The sequence below is a fragment of the Schistocerca gregaria genome, chromosome 10 (genome assembly GCF_023897955.1).
Source record: "Schistocerca gregaria isolate iqSchGreg1 chromosome 10, iqSchGreg1.2, whole genome shotgun sequence".
Lineage (NCBI taxonomy): Eukaryota > Metazoa > Arthropoda > Insecta > Orthoptera > Acrididae > Schistocerca > Schistocerca gregaria.
In genome coordinates, this window is record NC_064929.1 from 210,882,212 (window position 1) to 210,904,441 (window position 22,230).

General features: G+C 45.1%; 1 protein-coding gene across 1 annotated transcript in view; it reads right to left on the reverse strand.

Annotated features, from left to right (window-relative positions):
• Positions 1-22,230, reverse strand: part of LOC126293515 (uncharacterized) — a 330,038-nt gene that overhangs the window by 120,689 nt on the left and 187,119 nt on the right. Inside the window, exon 2 of the mRNA XM_049986766.1 lies at positions 19,871-19,906. Within this exon, the coding sequence (XP_049842723.1) occupies positions 19,871-19,906 (36 nt within the window). The remainder of the gene's footprint in view (positions 1-19,870; positions 19,907-22,230) is intronic.

The window sequence follows — 22,230 nt, forward strand, 5'->3', positions numbered from 1 at the left end:
AGACCTCGTTCATGATGATCATCTGGGGTAACACAAAACCGCGATTCATCGTGGAAATATTGATTTCTCAAACAACAGTGTGAATGTATGGATTTCTACTCACTGGAGGTGGAACACTACCTTATAACCCCAAAACCATACGTCCAGCTTACGTAAAGAGTTATGCTATCGTGTACCGTGGTCGTATGGCTCAACAAGCAACCGTGAGCAATATGTATGTGAACAAAGCCTGTTGCACAAAGTGCTACATGTTGTTAAACATTTTAGCTATGACAAACCTTTTATAATGTTCTATTTTTGTCCAGTCAACATCTTGCGCTTGAGGTGAGAGTAAAATCAACATGATTTACAACAAAACATTTTTAAGACCTGAAGATGACAGAAAAGTCTGTTGAAACCGGTTGTGTTAAATAGAGAAATATTTTATGCGATCTTGCCTGTTGAATGGTTTTTCGCTATTAAACAGATCGCCGTTGAACTCTCGAAATGAGAAAATTTAACCACGCAAAAAGACAAATACAGTGCAAGAGAGGGACAACAACAAATATGTAAACATCACTTATGTAAATATTGAAATTATTTTGCGTTTTTTGTTTAGTGTCGAGGTCTCCCATTTTTAATCTTCGTGTGTGTGTGTATGTGTGTGTGTGTGTGTGTGTGTGTGTGTGTGTGTGTGTGTGTGTGTTTGTTGTAATGGAACGTTCTTTCTACTGAAAGACTTCAAGTGGTATACTTACGTAAACTCCATCGGATGAAACGTGTAGCAAAATCCGTCTGAAATTATGTGACTGTATTCCAGTTAACCTTTGCTAAAAATAAGTGGAAAACCTAAAACTGTATATTAAAGAAGCTGTCATGTGAAATTCTGTGTTGTGGAATCCAGAGAACAGTGCTACAGTGCGTGACGTCACAGTATATGTCTTGCAGTTTCGGCACACAAAAGTAGAAGAGTAAAAAAACCTGCATAAAGCTACAAACGAAACTTCGAGAGAATAAATGCTCAAAATCCTTTTGTTAAAATGCCCAGCAAATTTAAGTATCAAAACTAAGTTTAATTCCGAACGTTATAGGACACACGCGCGAACACATAACACGGCAATGTAGGGATAAAAAGAATGCCCATCAAAAGAAGTGACATATGAACTGATCCCGACAGCAACTTGTAATGCAATGTGGTGCGTCTGTGTGCTTCGCCTTAAATGCTGCCAACCCGCAACGCATCTGCGCGTAGCGGGTTATCGTCAGATGGAGCCCTGCGTTCAGGCTGGCTTGCTGCTGCATCCGGCACAGTCCCCAGACGCTGCACAAGGTACCAGCAGGGGGCGCAACCAACAGGCACCTCTTACTGCATCCGCCGCAACTTCAGTAGCCAATAGGGAAATTGTAAGTTTGCGCCGCTGGAGTATTTTGTCCGCGCGCAACCGGCCAGAACTAGTTCGGCCTTCGCCAGCTGACGACTGATGTACCATCACCGTTCGGACACCGCCTATGATCGGACGTCGCCTCCGCCACCCGGGCGGCTGCGCTCCCACGACCTGTGATCCCCTCAAATTACCAAGAAGAATTTCTGGGGATGATTTATGTTCTTCTGTTGCGCTGCATCAGAAATTGCAGACTGTCTGTGTTCGAAGTTTACTCGTTTAAATAAACAAAATTCTATTACATCCATTTGTTATCGTGTGGATGTATTCCGAGAGAGGAACACTTCATAATGCCTGACTGTAAATAATCTTGCTGTGACTAAACAGTGATGTTAAACTGGCCCTAACAAACTTTCTTGACTTACCTTGTGGCAACGGAAACTCGGCGCTGCTCGAAAGTGGTTAAGTGTCGGAATGCAGCGCAGCAGTAAATGAGCTGAAGAAAACCTTGCTTGCATGCAGTGCAAGGAAAAGCAACGATGCTAAACACATATTACTTTAAGTTTTAAGCAACTTTGTTCCGCAAAATGCAGTGCCGTGACAATGGAAGATGCATATCGGCGCACACTCCACTCCGGACTGAAAATTTCATTCTAGTAACTTTATTAATCACAAAGGAAGAACAGATAACTTACCACCGGTTTATCATGCGAGGATCTATCAGAAGGCATGCGGAAAAATACAGTTATCTCGCAACAATTTTACCGTGCTAGGATTAGCTAATACTATACAATAAACTATGTATAAAAAACAGATAACTTACGCTTGAATACTTAAGAGGCTAGAAGTAGCGTAACAAACGATTCTTTGGAATAGAATGGGATTTGGATGGACAGGAGATGGTCAATGGAGAAGACGAGCAAATAGAGAACTGTGTACCCAGATAGGCAGGATGCCGGACTTCGTCAGGGAAAACACATGTTGACACAACATATGTTGCAGTTTCGTGTGAAATGCTGGATCCAAGAGACATAAGGGGATGTGGAAGGACTGGGACCACTGAATCTACCGTAGATTTCCAGGATAGAAATAGAAGCAGGGCAAAAGCACCGCAGGCAGAGGAGCAATGGAAATTGCATAGCACGAGAACGGAAAAGGATAAAGATGAGAATAAATGACGCCGATCTGAATTAACGAACAGAGGAAGAAAGCACAGTTTGTTTCACATGGATTCACGACAAGATCCCTTCTCAGAGAGAGTAACGACGTTTGGCAGTCAGCGCGAGACGAGAGGCGTCAGACGCGAGATGCGAAGGAGGTTGTTGGGTGTAAAGTTTAAAGGTGGCGGCAGTGATGGAGGGGCTGAAAAGGCGTGAAAGCCGCGGGGAGCGTCTAAAGGCCGCGCGCAGAGGATTCTGTAGCCGCTGCTGCCGCTACCTGCGGCTTTTCATCGGTCAACGAGTCGCTCCACGGCCGAAAGTCTTCGGCGGTGCCCGGCGTGCAGCCGCTGAAAGGTGCGTCTGTGGTTACACCACGGCAGGGCAGGGCACGGCACCTGCTAAGCGGCGAAGCAGGCGTCTTACGTTTGCCGTCGATGTGCTAGGACGGACAGCTAAGGGAAGGGAGCACACCTAGGTACATGTTAATTTCTTGAACGAGTCAACACGTTAACATTCGGAGAGGTTTGGACTCCTTTCACACCAGAGCAATCACCGCCGGCAAATTGTTACCACACAGAAAAGGGACAGCGACTAAACGGCCGACTTCAACTTACGATAAACTTTAGGTTACTACGTCTACATCCATACACACCATAAAAACGGATGTGCGTATATACGCTCGTGTGTGTGTGTGTGTGTGTGTGTGTGTGTGTGTGTGTGTGTGTGTGTTCCACATTTCCTCCTAAATTGCTGAACCGATTTCAACCAAATTTGCTGCATGTATCACTCAGTTGTTGACAATAAATGTCAGCAGTGATGGTTACACCTCGAAGAAGCACCAAGCACCAAACCGTTGCTGTTCCACAAGATGCATAACATTGTCTTTTGTGGATGCGCGCAGGTCTTTGTACGGGAAGTTCTGCTTTTTATGGGCTCAACCGTTCCTTGCTTTCCTTACGTTGGCATAGCGGCACCATTTATCGTCACCAGTAATCATAGAGGATAGTAGTAGTAGTTGTTGTTGTTGTGGTCTTTAGTCCTGATTTGATGCAGGTCTCCATGATACTCTATCCTGTGCAAGATTCTTCATCTCCCAGTACCTACTGCAATCTACATCATTTTGAATCTGCTTAGTGTATTCATCTCTTGGTCTCCCTCTACGATTTTTATCCTCCACGCTGCCCTCCAATACTAAATTGGTGATCCCTTCATGCCTCAGAACGTGTCCTACCAACCGAACCCTTCTTCTAGTCAAGTTGTGCCACAAATTTCTCTTCTCCCCAATTCTATTAAATACCTCCTCATTAGTTATGTGATCCACCCATCTAATCTTCAGCATTCTTCTGTAGCACCACATTTCGAAAGCTTCTATTCTCTTCTTGTCCAAACTATTTTTCGTCCATGTTTCACTTCCATACGTGGCTACACTCCATACAAATACTTTCAGAAACGACTTCCTGACACTTAAATCTATACTCGATGTTAAAAAATTCCTCTTCTTCAGAAACGCTTTCCTTGCCATTGCCAGTATAGATTTTATATCCTCTCTACTTCGACCATCATCAGTAATTTTGCTCCTCAAATAGCAAAACTCATTTACTACTTTAAGTGTCTCATTTCCTAATCTAATTACCTCAGCTTCAACCGATTTAATTCGACTACATTCCATTATCCTTGTTTTGCTTTTGTTGATGTTCATCTTATATCCTCCTTTCAAGACACTGTCCATTCCGTTCAACTGCTGTTCCAAGTCCTTTGATGTCTCTGACAGAATTACAATGTCATTGGCGAACCTCAAAATTTTTATTTCTTCTCCATGGATTTTAATTCCTACTCCAAATTTTTTTTTGTTTCCTTTACTGCTTGCTCAATATACAGATTGAATAGCATCGGGGAGAGGCTAAAACTCTGTCTGCATCCCTTTCCAACCACTGCTTCCCTTTCATGCCCCTCTACTCTTATAACTACCATCTGATTTATGTACAAATTGCAAATAGCCTTTCGCTCCCTCTATTTTACCCCAGCCACCTTTAGAATTTGAAAGAATATTCCAGTCAACATTGTCAAAAGCTTCCTCTAAATCTACAAATGCTAGAAACGTAGGTTTGTCTTTCCTTAATCTTTCTTCTAAGATAAGTCGTAAGGTCAGTATTGCCTTACGTGCTCCGATATTTCTACGGAATCCAAACTGATCTTCCCCGAGGTCGGCTTCTACCAATTTTTCCATTCGTCTGTAAAGAATTCGCGTTAGTATTTTGCAGCTGTGACTTATTAAACTGACAGTTCGGTAATTTTCACATAACTAGAGGATAGTAGTGGTCGGTATTGATGACGAGGAAGGCGAGATGCACATTGCCCACCCGCTGATTTTTGTAATTTTGGCTTAGAGCGTGTGGTACCGATACACTCGATTTCTCAACCTTCCCCACTGCATGCAAATGTTGCACTGCAATCGACTGATGACAGTTCATCACATTTGACAGTTCTCGAGTACACTGGCATGGATCATTGTGAACCAATGCGTATAAATGATCTTCATCAAATCCCAAAGGTCTTCCTGAAAGTGGGGACTCACTAATGTCAAAACGATCCTCCTTAATAGAACTGTACTCAAACAGAAGAATATTCGGAAATGTGCCAATTTCTCCACTTGACACTCCATTTTAGAGGGTCCACAACTCCAGTCATTCCCCCTAGATAAACAAATGACAATGCGTAATCTCCAACAGAAGCAGTGAACTACAAATAAAAAATGACAATCGGTGAATGGACTCCATAGCAACCGGAGGACCAGCATTAAAAAAGCCCTACGAACTTATGTTCCAATCTAATAATTTCCTTGCCACATCAGCTTCCCACAGTACCACACGCGGCATTCAGTGTCGCAATGAGTAACGGTCATCAAGTTTTGCCCCATCAGTGTACATCAATCAACCTGTAAAGTAACTGTTATGTCATTTCCTAAAATGAAGTGTGAACCATGCAGATGCATCCTCAACCAAGTTGGCAGGTGGTTGTTCAAATATGCCACTACTAGTGCAAAAAATACTACAAGTGAAATACACAAGTAGCTACTAAGTGTAGCCTGACACAAAAACATGCAATGACATTTGCTTCTGTAGGTAAAGTGGAATATATTTTTACATTCTTTTGATCTGAGGTTAAGCCTTGTCTACCAATTTATGTACACAATTGACGCCAAGACACACGTACTGTAAATGCGGCGATGTGTTTTTCTAGACCGTAGGTGAAATATTCATTTCTTAATAAAATTATCGTGCTTAGAGTTTACCAAGTAGCTGGCGAGATTTGCGATTGGATACGAAATTTCCTTGCAGACAGTACTCAACACGTCGCTCTTAACTGAACAGACAGATGTAAATGTAAGTTTCAGGGCACCACATGGCAGTGTGATAGCACCGTTCATGTTTACAGTGCATAGACATGCTCTAGTAGAAAGTGTCGGATGATCTTTACGACTGTTCGCAGATCATGCGATTGTTTATAAGGAACCAGCAACGCCGGAAGACAGTATCGATGTGCAGAGGGTTGATGAATGGCTCTGGCAGTTGACCCTGAACGTAAACAAATGTAATACATTGCGCATACATAGGACAAGAAATCCCCTGCAGTATAATTACACAACTGATGACAAATTACTGCAAACAGTGACCACCGCAAAATATTACGGGGTATCTGTGTGAAGCGATCTTAAGGGGAATGACCACACAAAACAGATAGTGGGAAAAGCTAATGCCGGAATGAGATCCATAGAGGGAATGTTAACGAGATGCAACTTATCCATGAAAATATGGCTTACAGTGCGCTTGTTCGAGCGATAACTCAGTATTGTTGATGATTCCGGGGTCCTTACCAGCTGGGACTCATAGGGGGAGAGAGGGAGAGAGAGAGAGAGAGAGAGAGAGAGAGAGAGAGAGAGAGAGAGAGAGAGAGGATAAAACGGGATCGGTTAGTCGGCGCGAGAGCGTTACGACGATGATCAACACACTCCATTGGCAAACGTCACAAGAGAGGCGTTGTGCTTCACCCAGAGTATTACTACTGAAATAGCCAGAGAGTACGTTGTGTGAAAAGTCGGACAACATATTATTAGACACACGTCTCGCGATATGACCACGAGGAGAAAATTCGAGAAGTCAGAGGTAATACGGAGGCTTACCCACAATCATTTTTCCCACGCACCATATGCGAGTGGAACGGGAAAGTGGGATGGGTTTGTAGTACCAGAAGTAAACATTACCACTCACCGTTAGGCGGCTTACGGAGTATGATACACATGTGGATGCGTGGGCGTGTTTTCGCAACGAAGGTACATCTGTGTATGGTGTCGTAGTTGTGGATTTTTGGGAGTAATACTGTTTGTATCATGCGGGATTTACTCAGTACATATACAATAAACCAATCAAAATCTTTCTTAAGCACTAAATTTTCAGTTACTATTTGCAGGAACAGATCAGCAGACAAGACTACGAAATTTCATGGTTGATGTGACGAAGGAGTGACTTATTGATGGTTATGTGGACATCTTCTAATGAAGTGCTATAGTGCTGGGCTGATATGAAGGTTATCTTCCTCAGGTCCTGGTTTAATGATCCTTAACTACGTACACAACGATTATAGCTTGCGACATGGCGGACGTTGTACACTATAAGAATACGCAGACACGCTGAAGTACAATCAAGTTCCACATTCAGAGAGCAGAGTTCTACTTCCAAGTGTTACAGGCGTCTCTGGTTACACAAAGTGCGTATTTAACATGTTGCGCCATACAAAATATTAGACCTTTGCAACCAAAATTACATAAAATTGAAAAAAGGAGCATTATTCTAATAGGACATGAAGGTATTTTTGCTATAACCAAAATGCGTCACAAATGTTCACTCACGTCGATAAAGCTGCACAAAGCGATATCAGACTGCAGTACCGTGCAGTCACTGCAAAATACGAGTAATGACACACAGGAGGACACCACCATCAAAAAATAAAAATCGGAAAGTGTAAGCGTGATACACCAAGAACAAAATGTCGTATTTGTGTTGGCTGAAGAGACAACACCGTGTTACGAATGGAGGCCGAAATGCACGCGTTTAGCTCACGCAGGCTGGCGTGAGGAGGGAAGAACTATACTGACGTAATGTCTGGAACATGACAAGGAAATAGAATTCAGAAAGCGAACGTAATTAGCTTGATAACTTTAATCCATGCTTGACGGTACATGCTTCACAATATTGTGTGTTCAGATTATAGTAACTCAATATGGCGCCTTGCTACGTCGTAGCAAATGACATAGCTGAAGGCTATGCTAAACTGTCGTCTCTGCAAATGAGAACGTATGTAGACAGTGAACCGTCGCTAGCAAAGTCGGCTGTACAACTGGGGCGTGTGCTAGGGAGTCTCTCTAGACTAGACCTGCCATGTGGCGGCAATCTGCAATCACTGATAGGTGCGACACGCGGGTCCGACGTATACTACCGGACCGCGGCCGATTTAAAGGCTACCACCCAGCAAGTGTGGTGCCTGGCGGTGACACCACAGTCGTCTTCAGCCCTTACTATAAATCGAAGAAGCAATGACATAAATAAATGAAACGTTCTGTAGTGGGATTAAAAGCAGAGTGAAAGAATGTCAGTGGTAAGATTCACTTATGGAAATACTTTCCTGACAAAGTAACCAACTATCAGAGGCCGTGCTCAATAAACAGTCCAATAAGCAGAAAGACAAACGATCACAGCGCCTGTTGAATAAGCAGTCCATCGGTCACACACTGTGGACTGATAGTAAATCGAAGAAAGGCCATAGTAATGAGGAGTAAGCTGAAATGGGATTTACGATAAAATTAACAAGAAAATTGGGATCTATGAAGTTGACGAAATGAAGGAATTGTGCTATCTTGGAAGGAAAAACACACATGACAGAAAATCAGAGGGGACATGAAAAGCAGACTAGCACAGGCAAAGAGAGAATCTATTCCTAAGAGAAGTCCACTGGTATGAAATATTGACAGTAATAATTTGAAATTTCTGAGAATGAACTTTTGGAGCACATCATCGTATGACAGTTGAGTAATAGACTGGATAATCGGAAACGAAGAGAATGGAAGTGTTTGAGACATGTTCCTGTAGAAGTATTTTCAAAATTAAGAGACTGACGGAGACAAGACACGAGAATTGGCGAGGGAACCAGTGTGTGGAAAGCTGTGACAAGAAGAAGGAATAGGGTGGTAGGACGTCTGTTAAGACTTCAGGGAACATCTTCTATGATGCTAGAGGGAGCTGTAGAAGTTAAAAATTGTAGAGCAAGGCAGAGACTGGAATACATCCAGCGAATAATTGAGGACAGTGAGTGCAAGTGCTACTATGAGATGAAGAGGTTACTACAGGACAAGGTTTTGGAGCAGGCTGCATAAAAACCAGTTAAGAGTAGTAATGAATCGAAAAACGAGGGAGGTGGGCATGGGGGTGATGGAATCTTTGATAAGCACAAAGTGTCACGAACGAAATGTTCTGCAGGAGACTATCACCGTAGGTTGGCAGCAGTGGCGTGACATATGCCGAGCAGAGCGCACTCAACGCGCACAGCAGCGGGCCACATGGGAGACAGCCAATAGGATTGCTGTAACACCCGATGCGTCACCGGAGAGGGAAATCCCCTTTCCTCGGGGAACGACAGCTCTCGTATGCGTGGGCGAGATGTGCGCGGGGTTCTCGGCCAGCCAGTGAGTGCAGCACCTTGCGTAGGTGCTGCCAGCCTACAGAGTGGAGAACGCTGAAGGTGTCAGGGCTCGGCGCCGGCTTTTCGCAGAATATATGACAAGATCAGACACGAAAGACGCGAAGAAGCTAAATACGTCCTCTCAGGTGACGAAAGTCATGGGATACCTCCTAATATTGTGTAGTACCTCCTTCTACCTGGCATAGAGCAGCAACTCGACGTGGCATGGACTCAACAGGTCGTCGAAAGTCCTCTGCAGATATACTGAACCATGCTGCCCCTGCATCCGCTCAGAATTACAGAAGTGTTGCCAGTGCAAGATGTTGTGCCCGAACTGGCCTCTCGATTACGTCCAATAAAGGTTCGAGGGGACTCACGTCCAACGATCTAGGTGGTCAATCATTCGATATAATTGTCGAGGATGTTCTTCAACCAACAACTGTCGCCCAGTGACATGACGTCATTGTTTATGAACATGAAGTCAATGAAAGTGCTCAAATGATTCAAATGGCTCTGAGCACTATGGGACTCAACTGCTGTGGTCATTAGTCCCCTAGAACTTAGAACTACTTAAACCTAACTAACCGAAGGACATCACACACATCTATGCCCGAGGCAGGATTCGAACCTGCAACCGTAGCAGTCGCACGGTTCTGGACTGCGCGCCTAGAACCGCGACACCACCGCGGCCGGCAATGAAAGTGCACATGGTCTCCAAGTATCCGAACACAACCATTTATGGGCAATGACCGGTTCAGTGAGAAGACCCAGAACACACTGTTTGGACATATCACCAGGTTGCACTTTGCCTTGTTGACAACTTGGGACCAGAGCTTCACGGGGTCCGCGCCACTCTGGAACCCTATCATCAGCTCTTATCAAGTGAAATCAGACTCATCTGACCAGGTCACGATTTTCCAGGTCACATCTAGGGTCCCAGTGATATGGTTATGAGTCCAGGAGAACCTTACGCTCACCGAGACGTTCGCCGTCCGCCTCACATTGATTGATTACGGTTATTTCACACAGTATCACTTGCCTGCAAACACTGACCATTCTACGCAAACGCTTCTGCTCTCGGTCGTTAAGTGAATGGCGTCGGCCACTGCGTTATTGGTGGTGAGAGCAGTCGCTGAAATTTGGTATCCTCCGCACACTCTTGGCACTGCGAATCTCGGAATGTCTCATGCTCTAGGTCCAGCTATCAATACCGTCGTGCGGCCGTAATTACGTCGGACACCTCTGCAAATGAATCACTTGACTATAAATGACAGCTCTGCCAACGCATTACCCTTTTATACAGAGGGGTATCTGTTGAGAGGCCAGACAAACGTGTGGTTCCTAAAGAGGGGCAGCAGCCTTTTCAGTAGTTGCAAGGGCAACAGTCTGGATGATTGACTGATCTGGCCTTGTAACACTAACCAAAACGGCCTTGCTGTGCTGGTACTGCGAACGGCTTAAAGCAACGGGAAACTACCGCCGTAATTTTTCCCGAGGGTATCCAGCTTTTCTGTATGGTTAAATGATAATGGCGTCCTCTTGGGTAAAATATTCCGGAGGTAAAATAGTCCCCCATTCGGATCTCCGGGCGGGGACTACTCAAAAGGACGTCGTTATCGGGAGAAAGAAAACTGGCATTCTACGGATCTGAGCGTGGAATGTCAGATCCCTTAATTGGGCTGGTAGGTTAGAAAATTTAATAAGATGAACCTCAACAAAAGCAAAACGACGATAATGGAATGTAGCTGCGTTAACTCGAGTGATGCTGACGGAATTAGATTAGGGAATGAAATACTTAAAGTACTAAAGGACATTTGCTATTTGGGGAGCAAAATAACTGATGATGGTCGAAGTAGAGAGGATATAAAATCTATACTGGCAATGGCAAGGAAAGCGTTTCTGAAGAAGAGAAATTTGTTAACATCGAGTATAGATTTAAGTATCAGAAAGTCGTTTCTGAAAGTATATGTGTGGAGTGTAGCCATGTATGGAAGTGAAATATAGACTATAAATAGTTCGGCCAAGAAGACAATAGAAGGTTTCGAAATGTGGTGCTATAGAAAAATGCTGTAGATTAGATGGGTAGATCACCTAACTAATGAGGAGATATTGAATAGGATTGGAGAGAAGAGGAGTTTGTGGCACAACTTGACAAGAAGAAGGGACCAGTTGGTAGGACATGTTCTGAGGCATCAAGGGATCACCAATTTAGTATTGGAGGGCAGCGTGGAGGGTAAAAATCGTAGAGGAAGACCAAGAGATGAATACACTAAGCAGATTTAGAAAGATGCAGGCTGCAGTAGGTACTGGGAGATGAAACAGCTTGCACAGGATAGAGTAGCATGGAGAGCTGCATCAAACCAGTCTCAGGACTGAAGACAACAACAACATCAACAACAACCTTGTGTACATTATAATACTGCCGTATGTGTAAGTGCATATCGCTATCCCATGATTTTGTGACCTCAGTTTGGTACATGGTAGGTTATAAGGCTTATGAGGTCCTGTGCGAGAGGGTGAACTGTCTGTGACAGTCCCTGGAGCGGAAAATGGTGGAGGAATGGCTGGCCAGTGGAAAGTTGGTCTCACCCCATGATTTCATCATAATTACGTCTGCAGTTCGACTACCGCGTGATTTACTGCTCAAAGAGTGTTGAGAGAATTGAGAATACGGAAGAATCGTGGCAGCATAGTGTGGGAAGCACTTCCATATGAATGTAATAACTGGAGTTGCCAGTCAAGGTAGAGGCATATTGCATAACGCTTCACGATTATGAAATAATACACTTTGGAGCTGCACAGTATGTGGATGGTCAGCACGTTTTTCTCATGATGACACCATTGAGCAGTTAATGCAGTTAATAAACAAGATTAAGAAGATGTGTGTGGAGTGCGTATCATAGTGAAGGTAATAAATAGTTCGCAGTTGTCGTCCGCAGTTTCTTTCACACGACGGCACGTATAAGATTAAAAATATGCAAAGGGGTGACCAATGTGGCCGCGGCACACTTCTCCCTTAAGCCAACGAATGATGTGGATCTCCGGCGTCCAGTCAGTCCTATAGGATTGGGCGTGCAAAATAGCGGAGGGAAGTTCTGGATTCAACGTCCAGCCAAGGCCGTGGGAATATCAGGTGGAGTGCAGTACTTTGTTATCTCAAGAGACCACCAGTCGAACGCTAGGCTAACGGCACAACGGCTGTCGTTGCACGGATGAAGTGGCACTTTACATCTGATTCCTACGCCAGCCACGATGACAGAGGTTAAGGCAATAGCGTGTTGCTGTGTATTTACATTTTTTGTTTCATGCCTTCTTTTGCCGCAAGTCTTATTTTCTCCGTGGAACGTGGACAGTGAACAGTGGAGACCAGAAGAGAGTAGAAGCTTTTGCAATGTGGTGCTACAGAGGACTGCTGAAGATAAGACGGGCACACCGGAAAACCAACGAAGAGGCACTAAACAGGATCGACAAGAAGAACTTAATCTACATCTACTTCTATCCGGTGCAAACCACTGTAAAGTGGTATTGTGCCAGTTATTAGGGATTTTTCTCGTTCAGTTCACATATGGAGTAGGTGAAGAATGACTGTTGAAGTGCCTCTGTGTCTGCTGCATATAATCTAATCTTGTTCTCACGATGCCTATGTGTGCGATATGGAGCGGAATGTACTAATATACTTCATTGAAACTGGGTTCGTGAAACTTCGTAACTAAACTTTGTTAGGATACTTTGCGTCTTCCAAATGGTTCAAATGGCTCTGAGCGCTATGCGACTTAACTTCTGAGGTCATCAGCCGCCTAGAACTTAGAACTAATTAAACCTAACTAACCTAAGGACATCACACACATCCATACCCGAGGCAGGATTCGAACCTGCGACCGCAGCGGTCTCTCGGCTCCAGACTGTAGCGCCTAGAACCGCACGGCCACTCCGGCCGGCTGCGTCTTCCAGTTCAGTTGTTTCAACGTCTCTGTGACGCTGTCATGTTGCCCTCTCCTCTAGATATTCAATATCCCCGATTAGTTCCATTCGATATGGGTACAAAGCATTTTATCAATAGTCTAAAATGGACTGTACGAGTGATCTGCAAGCTACCTCCCTCGTAGACACTGCATTTCCCTAATATTCTATGAATGAACTGGAGTGTGCCACCTGCTTTACCCACGACTGAACCTGTGTGATTTTCCAATTTCATATCCCTAAAAGACAGGACTTATCGTCAGACATCAATATAAAGTCGGTTTGATAATGGAAGGGCATAAGGGTATTAACGATTTTAGAGGCAGACTAATGCCTTCAATAAAGAGATTGATGAGAAAGTAGACTGCAGTAGTTACTCGGAGATGGTCTTGCAGAGGATAGAGTAGCGTGGAGAGCTGCATCAAACCAGTCTGTGGACAGAAGATCGCAACAACAACAACGACAACAGCTCTTGGCTCCATCAAGATACACCTTATTGAGGGACATTTTTTCATAACGGCTCTTTTTTTAATAGGAAGTCTTCTTTGCCAACGGCATTTATTTGAAATCTCTGCGATTTACGGGTTTCTTGTGCAAGAATGAAGCTCAGAAAGCGATATTTATAGGTTTCCATACACTAGAGGACGGCGGAGAGGGCCCTAAAATTGAGAAGAATTCCTGTCCTAGAGACGGAGGCGTGATAAAACTATCCACCTGGACACCTCTGCTACACAATGTCCCTTTTTCAAAGAAATTAGTGTACAAACTGGGAAACGACAGTCAACTGGGAGTCTTTATTCCAGTACACGGCACTTCTACGCGTTCACAAATTTCTCGTTCTTGAAAAATTCAAAAGCACAATATCGGATGATGAACACATAGCTCTGTCGAAGCCGGTAATCCAGTAAAATTCTTTTTCAGCGATGTTGTCTTGTGAAGTTTCCTTCAGTCACAAATTCCTGGACATGAAAGGACGAGCCAACTACAAGTGCTGATTGCTGTTAGGGAGATGAGCAACAGTAAATGAGTGGGCGACTAAGAAACCGAAATCAGAGCAAGAATGCAGCCTGTGAAAGAACTGTTTGATCACCGTGACTTCCAAGATGATAACAGCTAATAATCAACATGAAAACAATCTTAGTTTGTTTAGCGGGGACGAAAGGAGTAGCGTGTAGATATTTTATTCCTAGTCGTAGCGGGCTCAAGGAAAAACAGTTACCTTCTTCTATTGAAACGATTGCATGGGCCACAGAATCATGGTCATCTACATCTACACTCATGCTCATAAATTACGGATAATGCTGATACATGGTGAAACACGCTCTGGTGGGCGGTCTGCTGGTTTAAATTAGCTCGGGGTATGACCATGCGGCGCATTTGACCTGCAGTCGTCGCACACAGCAGTCCACATACGCAGAGGTGTGTTGGTACATGTCAGAGTACGGTGCAGCGGGAAGTGTGCAGACGTTTTCAGACGTGCTAATGGTGACTGTGTGTTGAAAATGGCTCAAAGAACACATATTGATGACGTTATGACGGGTAGAATACTGGGGCGACTGGAGGCTGATCCAGTACAGCAGGTCTTGGCACTGGCCTTCCGTGTGCTACAGTGTGATCTCAAGATTATAGCAGCGATTACAACAGACAGGAAACGTGTCCAGGCGCTACAGTACGGGACATCCAAACTGTACAACACCACAAGAAGGCTGATAGCTCACCATCAGTGCCCGCAGATGGCCACGGAGTACTGCAGGTAGCCTTGTTCGAGACATTTCCGCAGCCACTGGAACAGTTGTCTCCAGACACACAGTCTGCAGACGACTGAACAGTCATGGTTTATTCGCCCGGAGACCTGCAAGGTGCATTCCACTGACCCCTGTTCACAGGAGAGCCCGTAAAGCCTGGTGTCAAGAACACAGTACATGGCCATTGGAACAGTGGTCCCAGATTCACAGACGAGTCCAGGTATAGTCTGAACAGTAATTCTCGCCGGGGTTTCATCTGGCGTGAACCAGGGACCAGATACCAATCCCTTAATGTCCTTGAAAGGGACCTGTTTGGAGATCGTGGTTTGAGGGTGTGGGGTGGGATTATGATTGGTGTACGTACACCCTAGCAAGTCTTTGACAGAGGTACTGCAACAGGTCACGTGTATCAGGACGTCATTTTGAACCAGTATGTCCGCCTTTTCAGCGGTGCAGTGGGTCCCACCTTCCTCCTGATGGAAGATAACGCACGGCTCCACCGAGCTGCCATCGTGGCGGAGTACCTTGAAACAGAAGATATTAGACAAATGGAGTGGCCTGACTGTTGTCCAGACCTAAACCCCATCGAGAACGTGTGGGATATTCTCGGTCGACGTATTGCTGCACGTCTTCGAACCCCTACGACACTTCAGGAGCTCCGACAGACACTGGTGCAAGAATGGGAGGCTATACCCCGGCAGCTGGTCGACCACCTGATCCAGAGTATGCCAACCCGTTGTGCGGTCTGTGTACCTGTGCATGGAGATCATATCCCATATTGATGTCGGGGTACATGCGCAGGAAACAGTGGCGTTTTGTAGCACATGTGTTTCGGGACGGTTTTCTAAGCTAATCACCAATACCGTGGACTTACAGATCTGTGTCGTGCGTGTTCGCTATGTGCCTGTGATATAAGCGCCAGTTTGGTGTAATGCCATGTTGTGTGGCACCACATTCTACAATTATCCTTAATTTATGAGCGTGAGTGTATATATCTAGATACATATCATGCAGAGCACCATACGCTGCATGGCGCAGTATACTGTGTACTGTGTTCGTTCCTCTGAAGAATCATGATTTCTCTTATATTGTTTCACCGGTTTTCACGCGTAATGTAAGACGCCAGCATTAGAATCGTTCTGTCAGGTGGAAAAGCCTGTTCTCCAAATTTTCTCAATACCGTTTCTCAAAAAGAACGTCATTTTCCCTCCGGCAGTCCCTTTTCAGTTCACAAAAACACTTCCGTAATATTCCCGTGTTGTGCGAACCTGCCGGTAACAAATCTGCATGACTGTAAATTGCTTCCACGACCTCCCTTAATCCAATATGGTGCGAGCGACAAAACTCCAGCACTGTTCGAGTAAGGTCAAGAAGGCGTCGTACTAGTGTCCTATACGCGGTCTCTAACGCATGGACCAGACTTCCCTAATATTGTACCAGTAAGGCGAATTCAAGCAGTCGCCTGCCCTACTACCTATGTCACGTGCTCGTTCTACTTCATACCGGTTTGCAGCGTTACTCTTTACATACTTAGTCGACATCGTTATGTCAGGCAGGGCACCACTGACGCTGTATTCGAACATTACAGGATTGTCTTTCCTTCTCACCCGCAGTAAGTTACATTTCTCTACATTTAGAGATGTCTCCCATCATGATAACAAGTACAAATTTCGTCCAAGTAATGTTGAATACTCCTACAGTCATTCACGAACAGAAGCAGACAGCTGCCTACCCTGTCCGTCATATCGTTTGTACATAGAAAACACACGCTTCCCCCGGTGCACTCTTGACGATACTGTTCTCTGTTCTGAACACTCGCCGTCGCGGACTCCATTCTGGGGTGTACGAGGGCTGTCCAGAAAGTAAGTTACGATCGGTCGCGAAATGGAAACGACTATGAAAATCCGATAAAGCTTTGCAAAGATGTGTTGGGCAGTGTCTATAGTATGACTGTAGGTAGAATTATGTCGCTCTTTTAATTCCTGAGCTCTTAGTGAGCGCGTAAAGATGTTATAGAAAATAGTTTCTCCCGCCAAGTACGAGGGCCTGGTGAGAATTTTCCCCGCAGGGGCAATGAAGATGTTCCTGCATCGTTTCAATTGGAAATGTTTGGTTACCCACAATACAGCCCGTAATTGTCTCCCACTGAGTTTCATCTCTGCTCAAACGAACCGCTGGCTATGAAGACAACATTTTGGCACAGACGACGAGCTTTAGGCCAGCGTAGAGAATTGGCGGAAAGCACTAGCGGCTGCCTTCTATGATGAGGGTATTGGAAAGTTGGTACAACGCTACGACGAATGTCTGAGTCAGAAGGGCGACTACGTAGAGAGGTAGCTGAAAGGTGTAGCTAACTGTTACAAGTGAAACATTTCTGATTTTCACTGTGATTTTCATTTCGCCACCAATCGTAACTTACTTTCTAGACAGCCCTCTTCGAGCCACTCGCATGTCTCGGAACGTGTTCCACACTCCAGTTCTTTCGATAACAGCCTGCAGTATAGCACCGTGTCAAACGCTTTCGGAAATCTAGAAATATGGAATCTGCCTGTTGCCCTTCATGCGTAGTTCGCACCATATCATGCGAGAAAAGGACAACCTGGGTTTCGCTCGAGCGATGCTTCCTAAGTCGTTGGTGATTTGTGGACATAAGCTTTTTCTGTCTAATTGTGACCGTTAGAATATCCTCAAGGATTCTGTAGCAAACAAATGTTAAGGATCCTGCTCTGCAACTTTGCGGGTTCTTCATGTTAACCTTTTATATACAGGAGTCACTTGCGTTTTTTTCCCCAGGTGCAAGTGCTCGAGAGTTCTCTCTGTAAAATCGAATTCAGTTTTCACGACCTGCCGTCTTATTTGTATCCCACTCTTTCGGTAGCTACCCATCGACATGGATGCCTATTTCAATGCTGTCTGTGTGGGAGTCTGTACGACAGTCAAATGACGGTAGCTCTGTACGATTCTGCTGTGGCGTGTCGTAAAAGCCGTCAGGCGCTGACGCCACACTGCAAGCACTGCTGTCGGGATTGTTGCCAGCTCAGCCCCTGCGACTACACGACGTTCTGGTTCCGCCACTGGCAGCGCGACCTGCAGGGGGCCTTCGCGTACGCCGAAAAAAACCGCAGAGGGCGTGCAAGTCAGCAAGACAGGCCGCACTTATGAGAACCTTTTGCTGCATCCGCCAGTGACAAGTAGAGCCATCCAGGAGGAAGTGTACTTCCGCCGTGCTGGTATTTAGCGCCGCGTCCACGCCGATCAGGGCAGTTACGACGCAGTCAACCACGAGAAGGAGCCTGCTCGCTGGCCTGTTGCTACTGTGTCACACTAATCTGGCAACACTGTAGAAACTGCGGACTCATACAGACCGTAACTTAAGTGTTGGTCTGTTCCAGTGTGATCTGCTCAAGGAGAGCTAGGATTTAAACATTTGGTACTCAAGTTAGTGGAGAACGAACTCTGACTGTAGAAGATTTCATTGGGTAGTTTCCTCAGTGAAGACCTTCTCAAGTGCTTGCGTTTAGTTGTGAACTTACATACCTGTTAGAAACTAGTTACAAACTTTGTCACTTGTTTGTGACTTGCATTGAACTATTGTGTCCTTCAACATAGAGGATAGACAACATGCTCGTGCATATCTCGCGTAAGTGTTCTATGTCCTGCGTGAATGGCTTTCTAAACGCATTGATACCTCCATGAGGACAACACAACCAGTCACACAGCCCTCTCTGTCGGGAAGTCTTCGATAAACGACAAACAAAGATCTAACTCATGCTATGTCCTCACTATATGCTCCCATCATTTTCCCGAATTCTCTAGAAAGAAAAGGGGCTCAACAGTGGAAAGCACGAAGATGTAACGGCACATAACACAGCGTTGTACGGTTTTAAAAACAGTTTCCGTCAACATGTATCATTGTCTAGATATCCAAGCAGGTTTGAAGTAAAATTTGCGCTAAAATACGTATTAAGCACGTTCGTCATAAGGAGCTGACTATGAGGTGTGCGTCTTTGACATTACCAGACACTCGTGCTGGCAAAACGTCGGAAAAGTCGTTAAAGCAAACGTCGACCAAAGAATCCATGACGAAACCTAAAACGCAGTGCGCCAAATAAGCAAATAAATTAGCCGCTGATTCGACAAATTTTAGTGCGCAAAAGTCCATCCATGGACGTTTTACAGTATAGCCTCTGGCTGACCATTACCGCATACACTCCAGTAAACCGGATGTTTTCAAATCATGAGGTATATCATGAAACTTCCTGGCAGAATAAAACTGTGTGCCGGACCCAGACTCGAACTCGGGACCTTTGCCTTTCGCGGGCAAGTGCTCTACCATCTGAGCTACCCAAGAACGACTCACGCCCGGTGCTCACAGCTTTAATTCCGCCTGTACCTCCTCACCTACCTTCTAAACTTCGCAGAAGCTTTCCTGCGAAGCTAGCAGAACTAGCACTCCTGGAAGAAAGGATATTGCGGAGACAGCTTAGCCACAGGCAGGGGGATGTTTCCAGAATGAGATTTTCACTCTGCAGCGGAGTGTGCGCTGATTTGAAACTTTCTGGCAGATCAAAACTCGAACTAGGGACATTTGCCTTTCGCGGGCAAGTGGTAGAGGACTTGCAAGCGAAGGCGAAGGTCCCGAGTTCGAGTCTCGGTGCGGCACACAGTTTTAATCTGTCAGTGCACACTGCGCTGCAGAGTGAAAATCTCATTCTAGGTAAATTATAGTCAATGCATCAGAACCGAGGAAAATAAAGGAAATCTGTGTCCGTGTCATTTTCACAACTGGATGTTATCGTTCACAAGTAGCAAAAATACCTCACGCACAAGATGTAGTTACTACTTCACCACTGACTGCACACCCTGCCGCATCGCAGAAGCAGCTGCAGAGCTGGCGGCTCCCTCCACTCACCTCCCCAGCAGGAGTGCCCGTAGCTGAGGCACGACCCTGCAACACAAGGCAAACGGCACAGCGTCAACGCCAGCTGCATTAGGAGCTCAGCAGCTCAGCATCAAGTCACAAAAGCAGCACCGCCTATCAGATCATGTGAATGGTCAGCATGTTGCCATAGTTTTCACTGAGGAGTCCTAATCTTCTCTCGCTAATGAGCTGTTTCATATCACAGCGAGACGTCACAGTTATGTTACGTGCAGCATAAACATACCGTGATTAACCAGCTAACTAATGTTTGAGAGTTATGCTTTACTTTTTTTATTATTTATTAAACATACCCGTAAAAATCTGACATTACATGTGAGAAGAATTTCGTAAAATGTTTTACACAGAATTTTGGGTCAACAACGATGAAGCAACTCAAGCAGTTACATCAGGTGCCGTAATACTCAATAAGAAACTAGAATATGTCAAAACTTAACAATCAACTTAAATATCACGTTTGTATTGACCTGTGCAGATCTTCGTCTTCGAGACATTCACAATAAAAAGGAACATTGAAGTACTGACGTGTCCACTTCGTTTCAAAACACCATCCGTTAGCTGATTCATCGACTGTATGAGTTAGCAGTACAAGTCTGTTAGGCTTCTAGCATACGTATAGTCTTATAGTTTACACTAAGCATATGTTTTTCCCTGATTCGCAAAACCTATGCCCATCAGAAGCACAGGAACGTGCTGAAATTGTGAAAGACACAGAAACACTACTTCGAAATTCCCTTCTTTTATATTTTTCAATCACTGGTGTTCCTTGGGTGCAGTTACTTCTTAAGAGTATTCTCTCTTCACCATGAGTGTCCCCTACAGCATCACTAATTGTACGTTGCGTCTGTAATAACAACAAAACAATGGCACTCTTGCATTCTCACAAACGACATGCATTTACACTACTGGCCATTAAAATTGCTACACCAAGAAGATGGCGAGCTACAGACGCGAAATTTAACCGACAGGAAGAAATGCCGTGATATGCAAATGATTAGCTGTTCAGAGTATTCACACAAGGTTGGCGACACCTAAAACGTCCTGACATGAGGAAAGTTTCCAATCGATTTCTCATACACAAACAACAGTTGACCGGCGTTGCCTGGTAAAACGTTGTTGTGATGCCTCGTGTAAGCAGGAGACATGCGTACCATCACGTTTCCGACTTTGATAAAGCTCGGATTGTAGCCTATCGCGATTGCGGTTTGTCGTATCGCGACATTGCTGCTTGCATTGGTCGAGATTCAATGACTGTTTGCAGAATATGGAATCGGTGGGTTCAGGAGGGTAATACGGAACGCCGTGCTGGATCCCAACGGCCTCGTATCACTAGCAATCGAGATGAGAGGCATCTTATCCGCGTGGCTGTAACGGATCGTGCAACCACGTCTCCATCCCTGAGTAAATAGATGGGGACGTTTGCGAGACAACAACCATCTGCACGAACAGATCGAGGACCTTTGCAGCAGCACGGTGTACTCAACGACGAACCTGATGCGCGAATGGCAAACGTCATTTTTAGGATGAATCCAGGTTCTGTTTACAGCAATTTGATGGTCGCATCCGTATTTGGAGACATCGCGGTGAACGCACATTGGAAGCGTGAATTCATCATCGCCATACTGGCGTATCACCCGGCGTGATGGTATGGGGTGCCATTGGTTACACGTCTCGGTCACCTTTTGCTCGCACTGACGGCACTTTGAACAGTGGACGTTACATTTCAGATGTGTTACGACCCGCGGCTATACCTTTCATTCGAGCCTTGCGATACCCTACATTTCAGCAGGATAATGCACGACCGCCTGTTGCAGATTATGTACGGGCCTTTCTTGGATACAGGAAATGTTCGACTGCTGCTCTGGCCAGCACATTTTCCAGATCTCTCACCAACAGAAAACGTCTGGTCAATGGTGGCTGAGCAACTGGCTCGTCACAATAGGCCAGTCACTACTCTTGATGAACTGTGGTATCGTGTCGAAGCTGCATGGGCAGCTGTACCTGTACACGCCATCCAAGCTCTGTTTGACTTTATTACGGTCAGATGTGCTTGTTCTGGGTACTGATTTCTCAGGATCTATGCACCCAAATTGCGTGAAAATGTAATCAGATGTCAGTTCTAGTATAATATATTTGTCCAATGAATACCCGTTTATCATCTGCATTTCTTCTTGGTGTAGCAGTTTTAATGGCCAGCAGCGTAGCTGCGCGTAGTGTTTTTAAAATGTTTACGGGGAGAAGCACATATATGTGATACGAAGCCTCCCCGCTAGGAGCCCATGAAGGCGATTTTCAGGCACGGTGGTCAAACTGGCTTGTGATTGACATTGTTT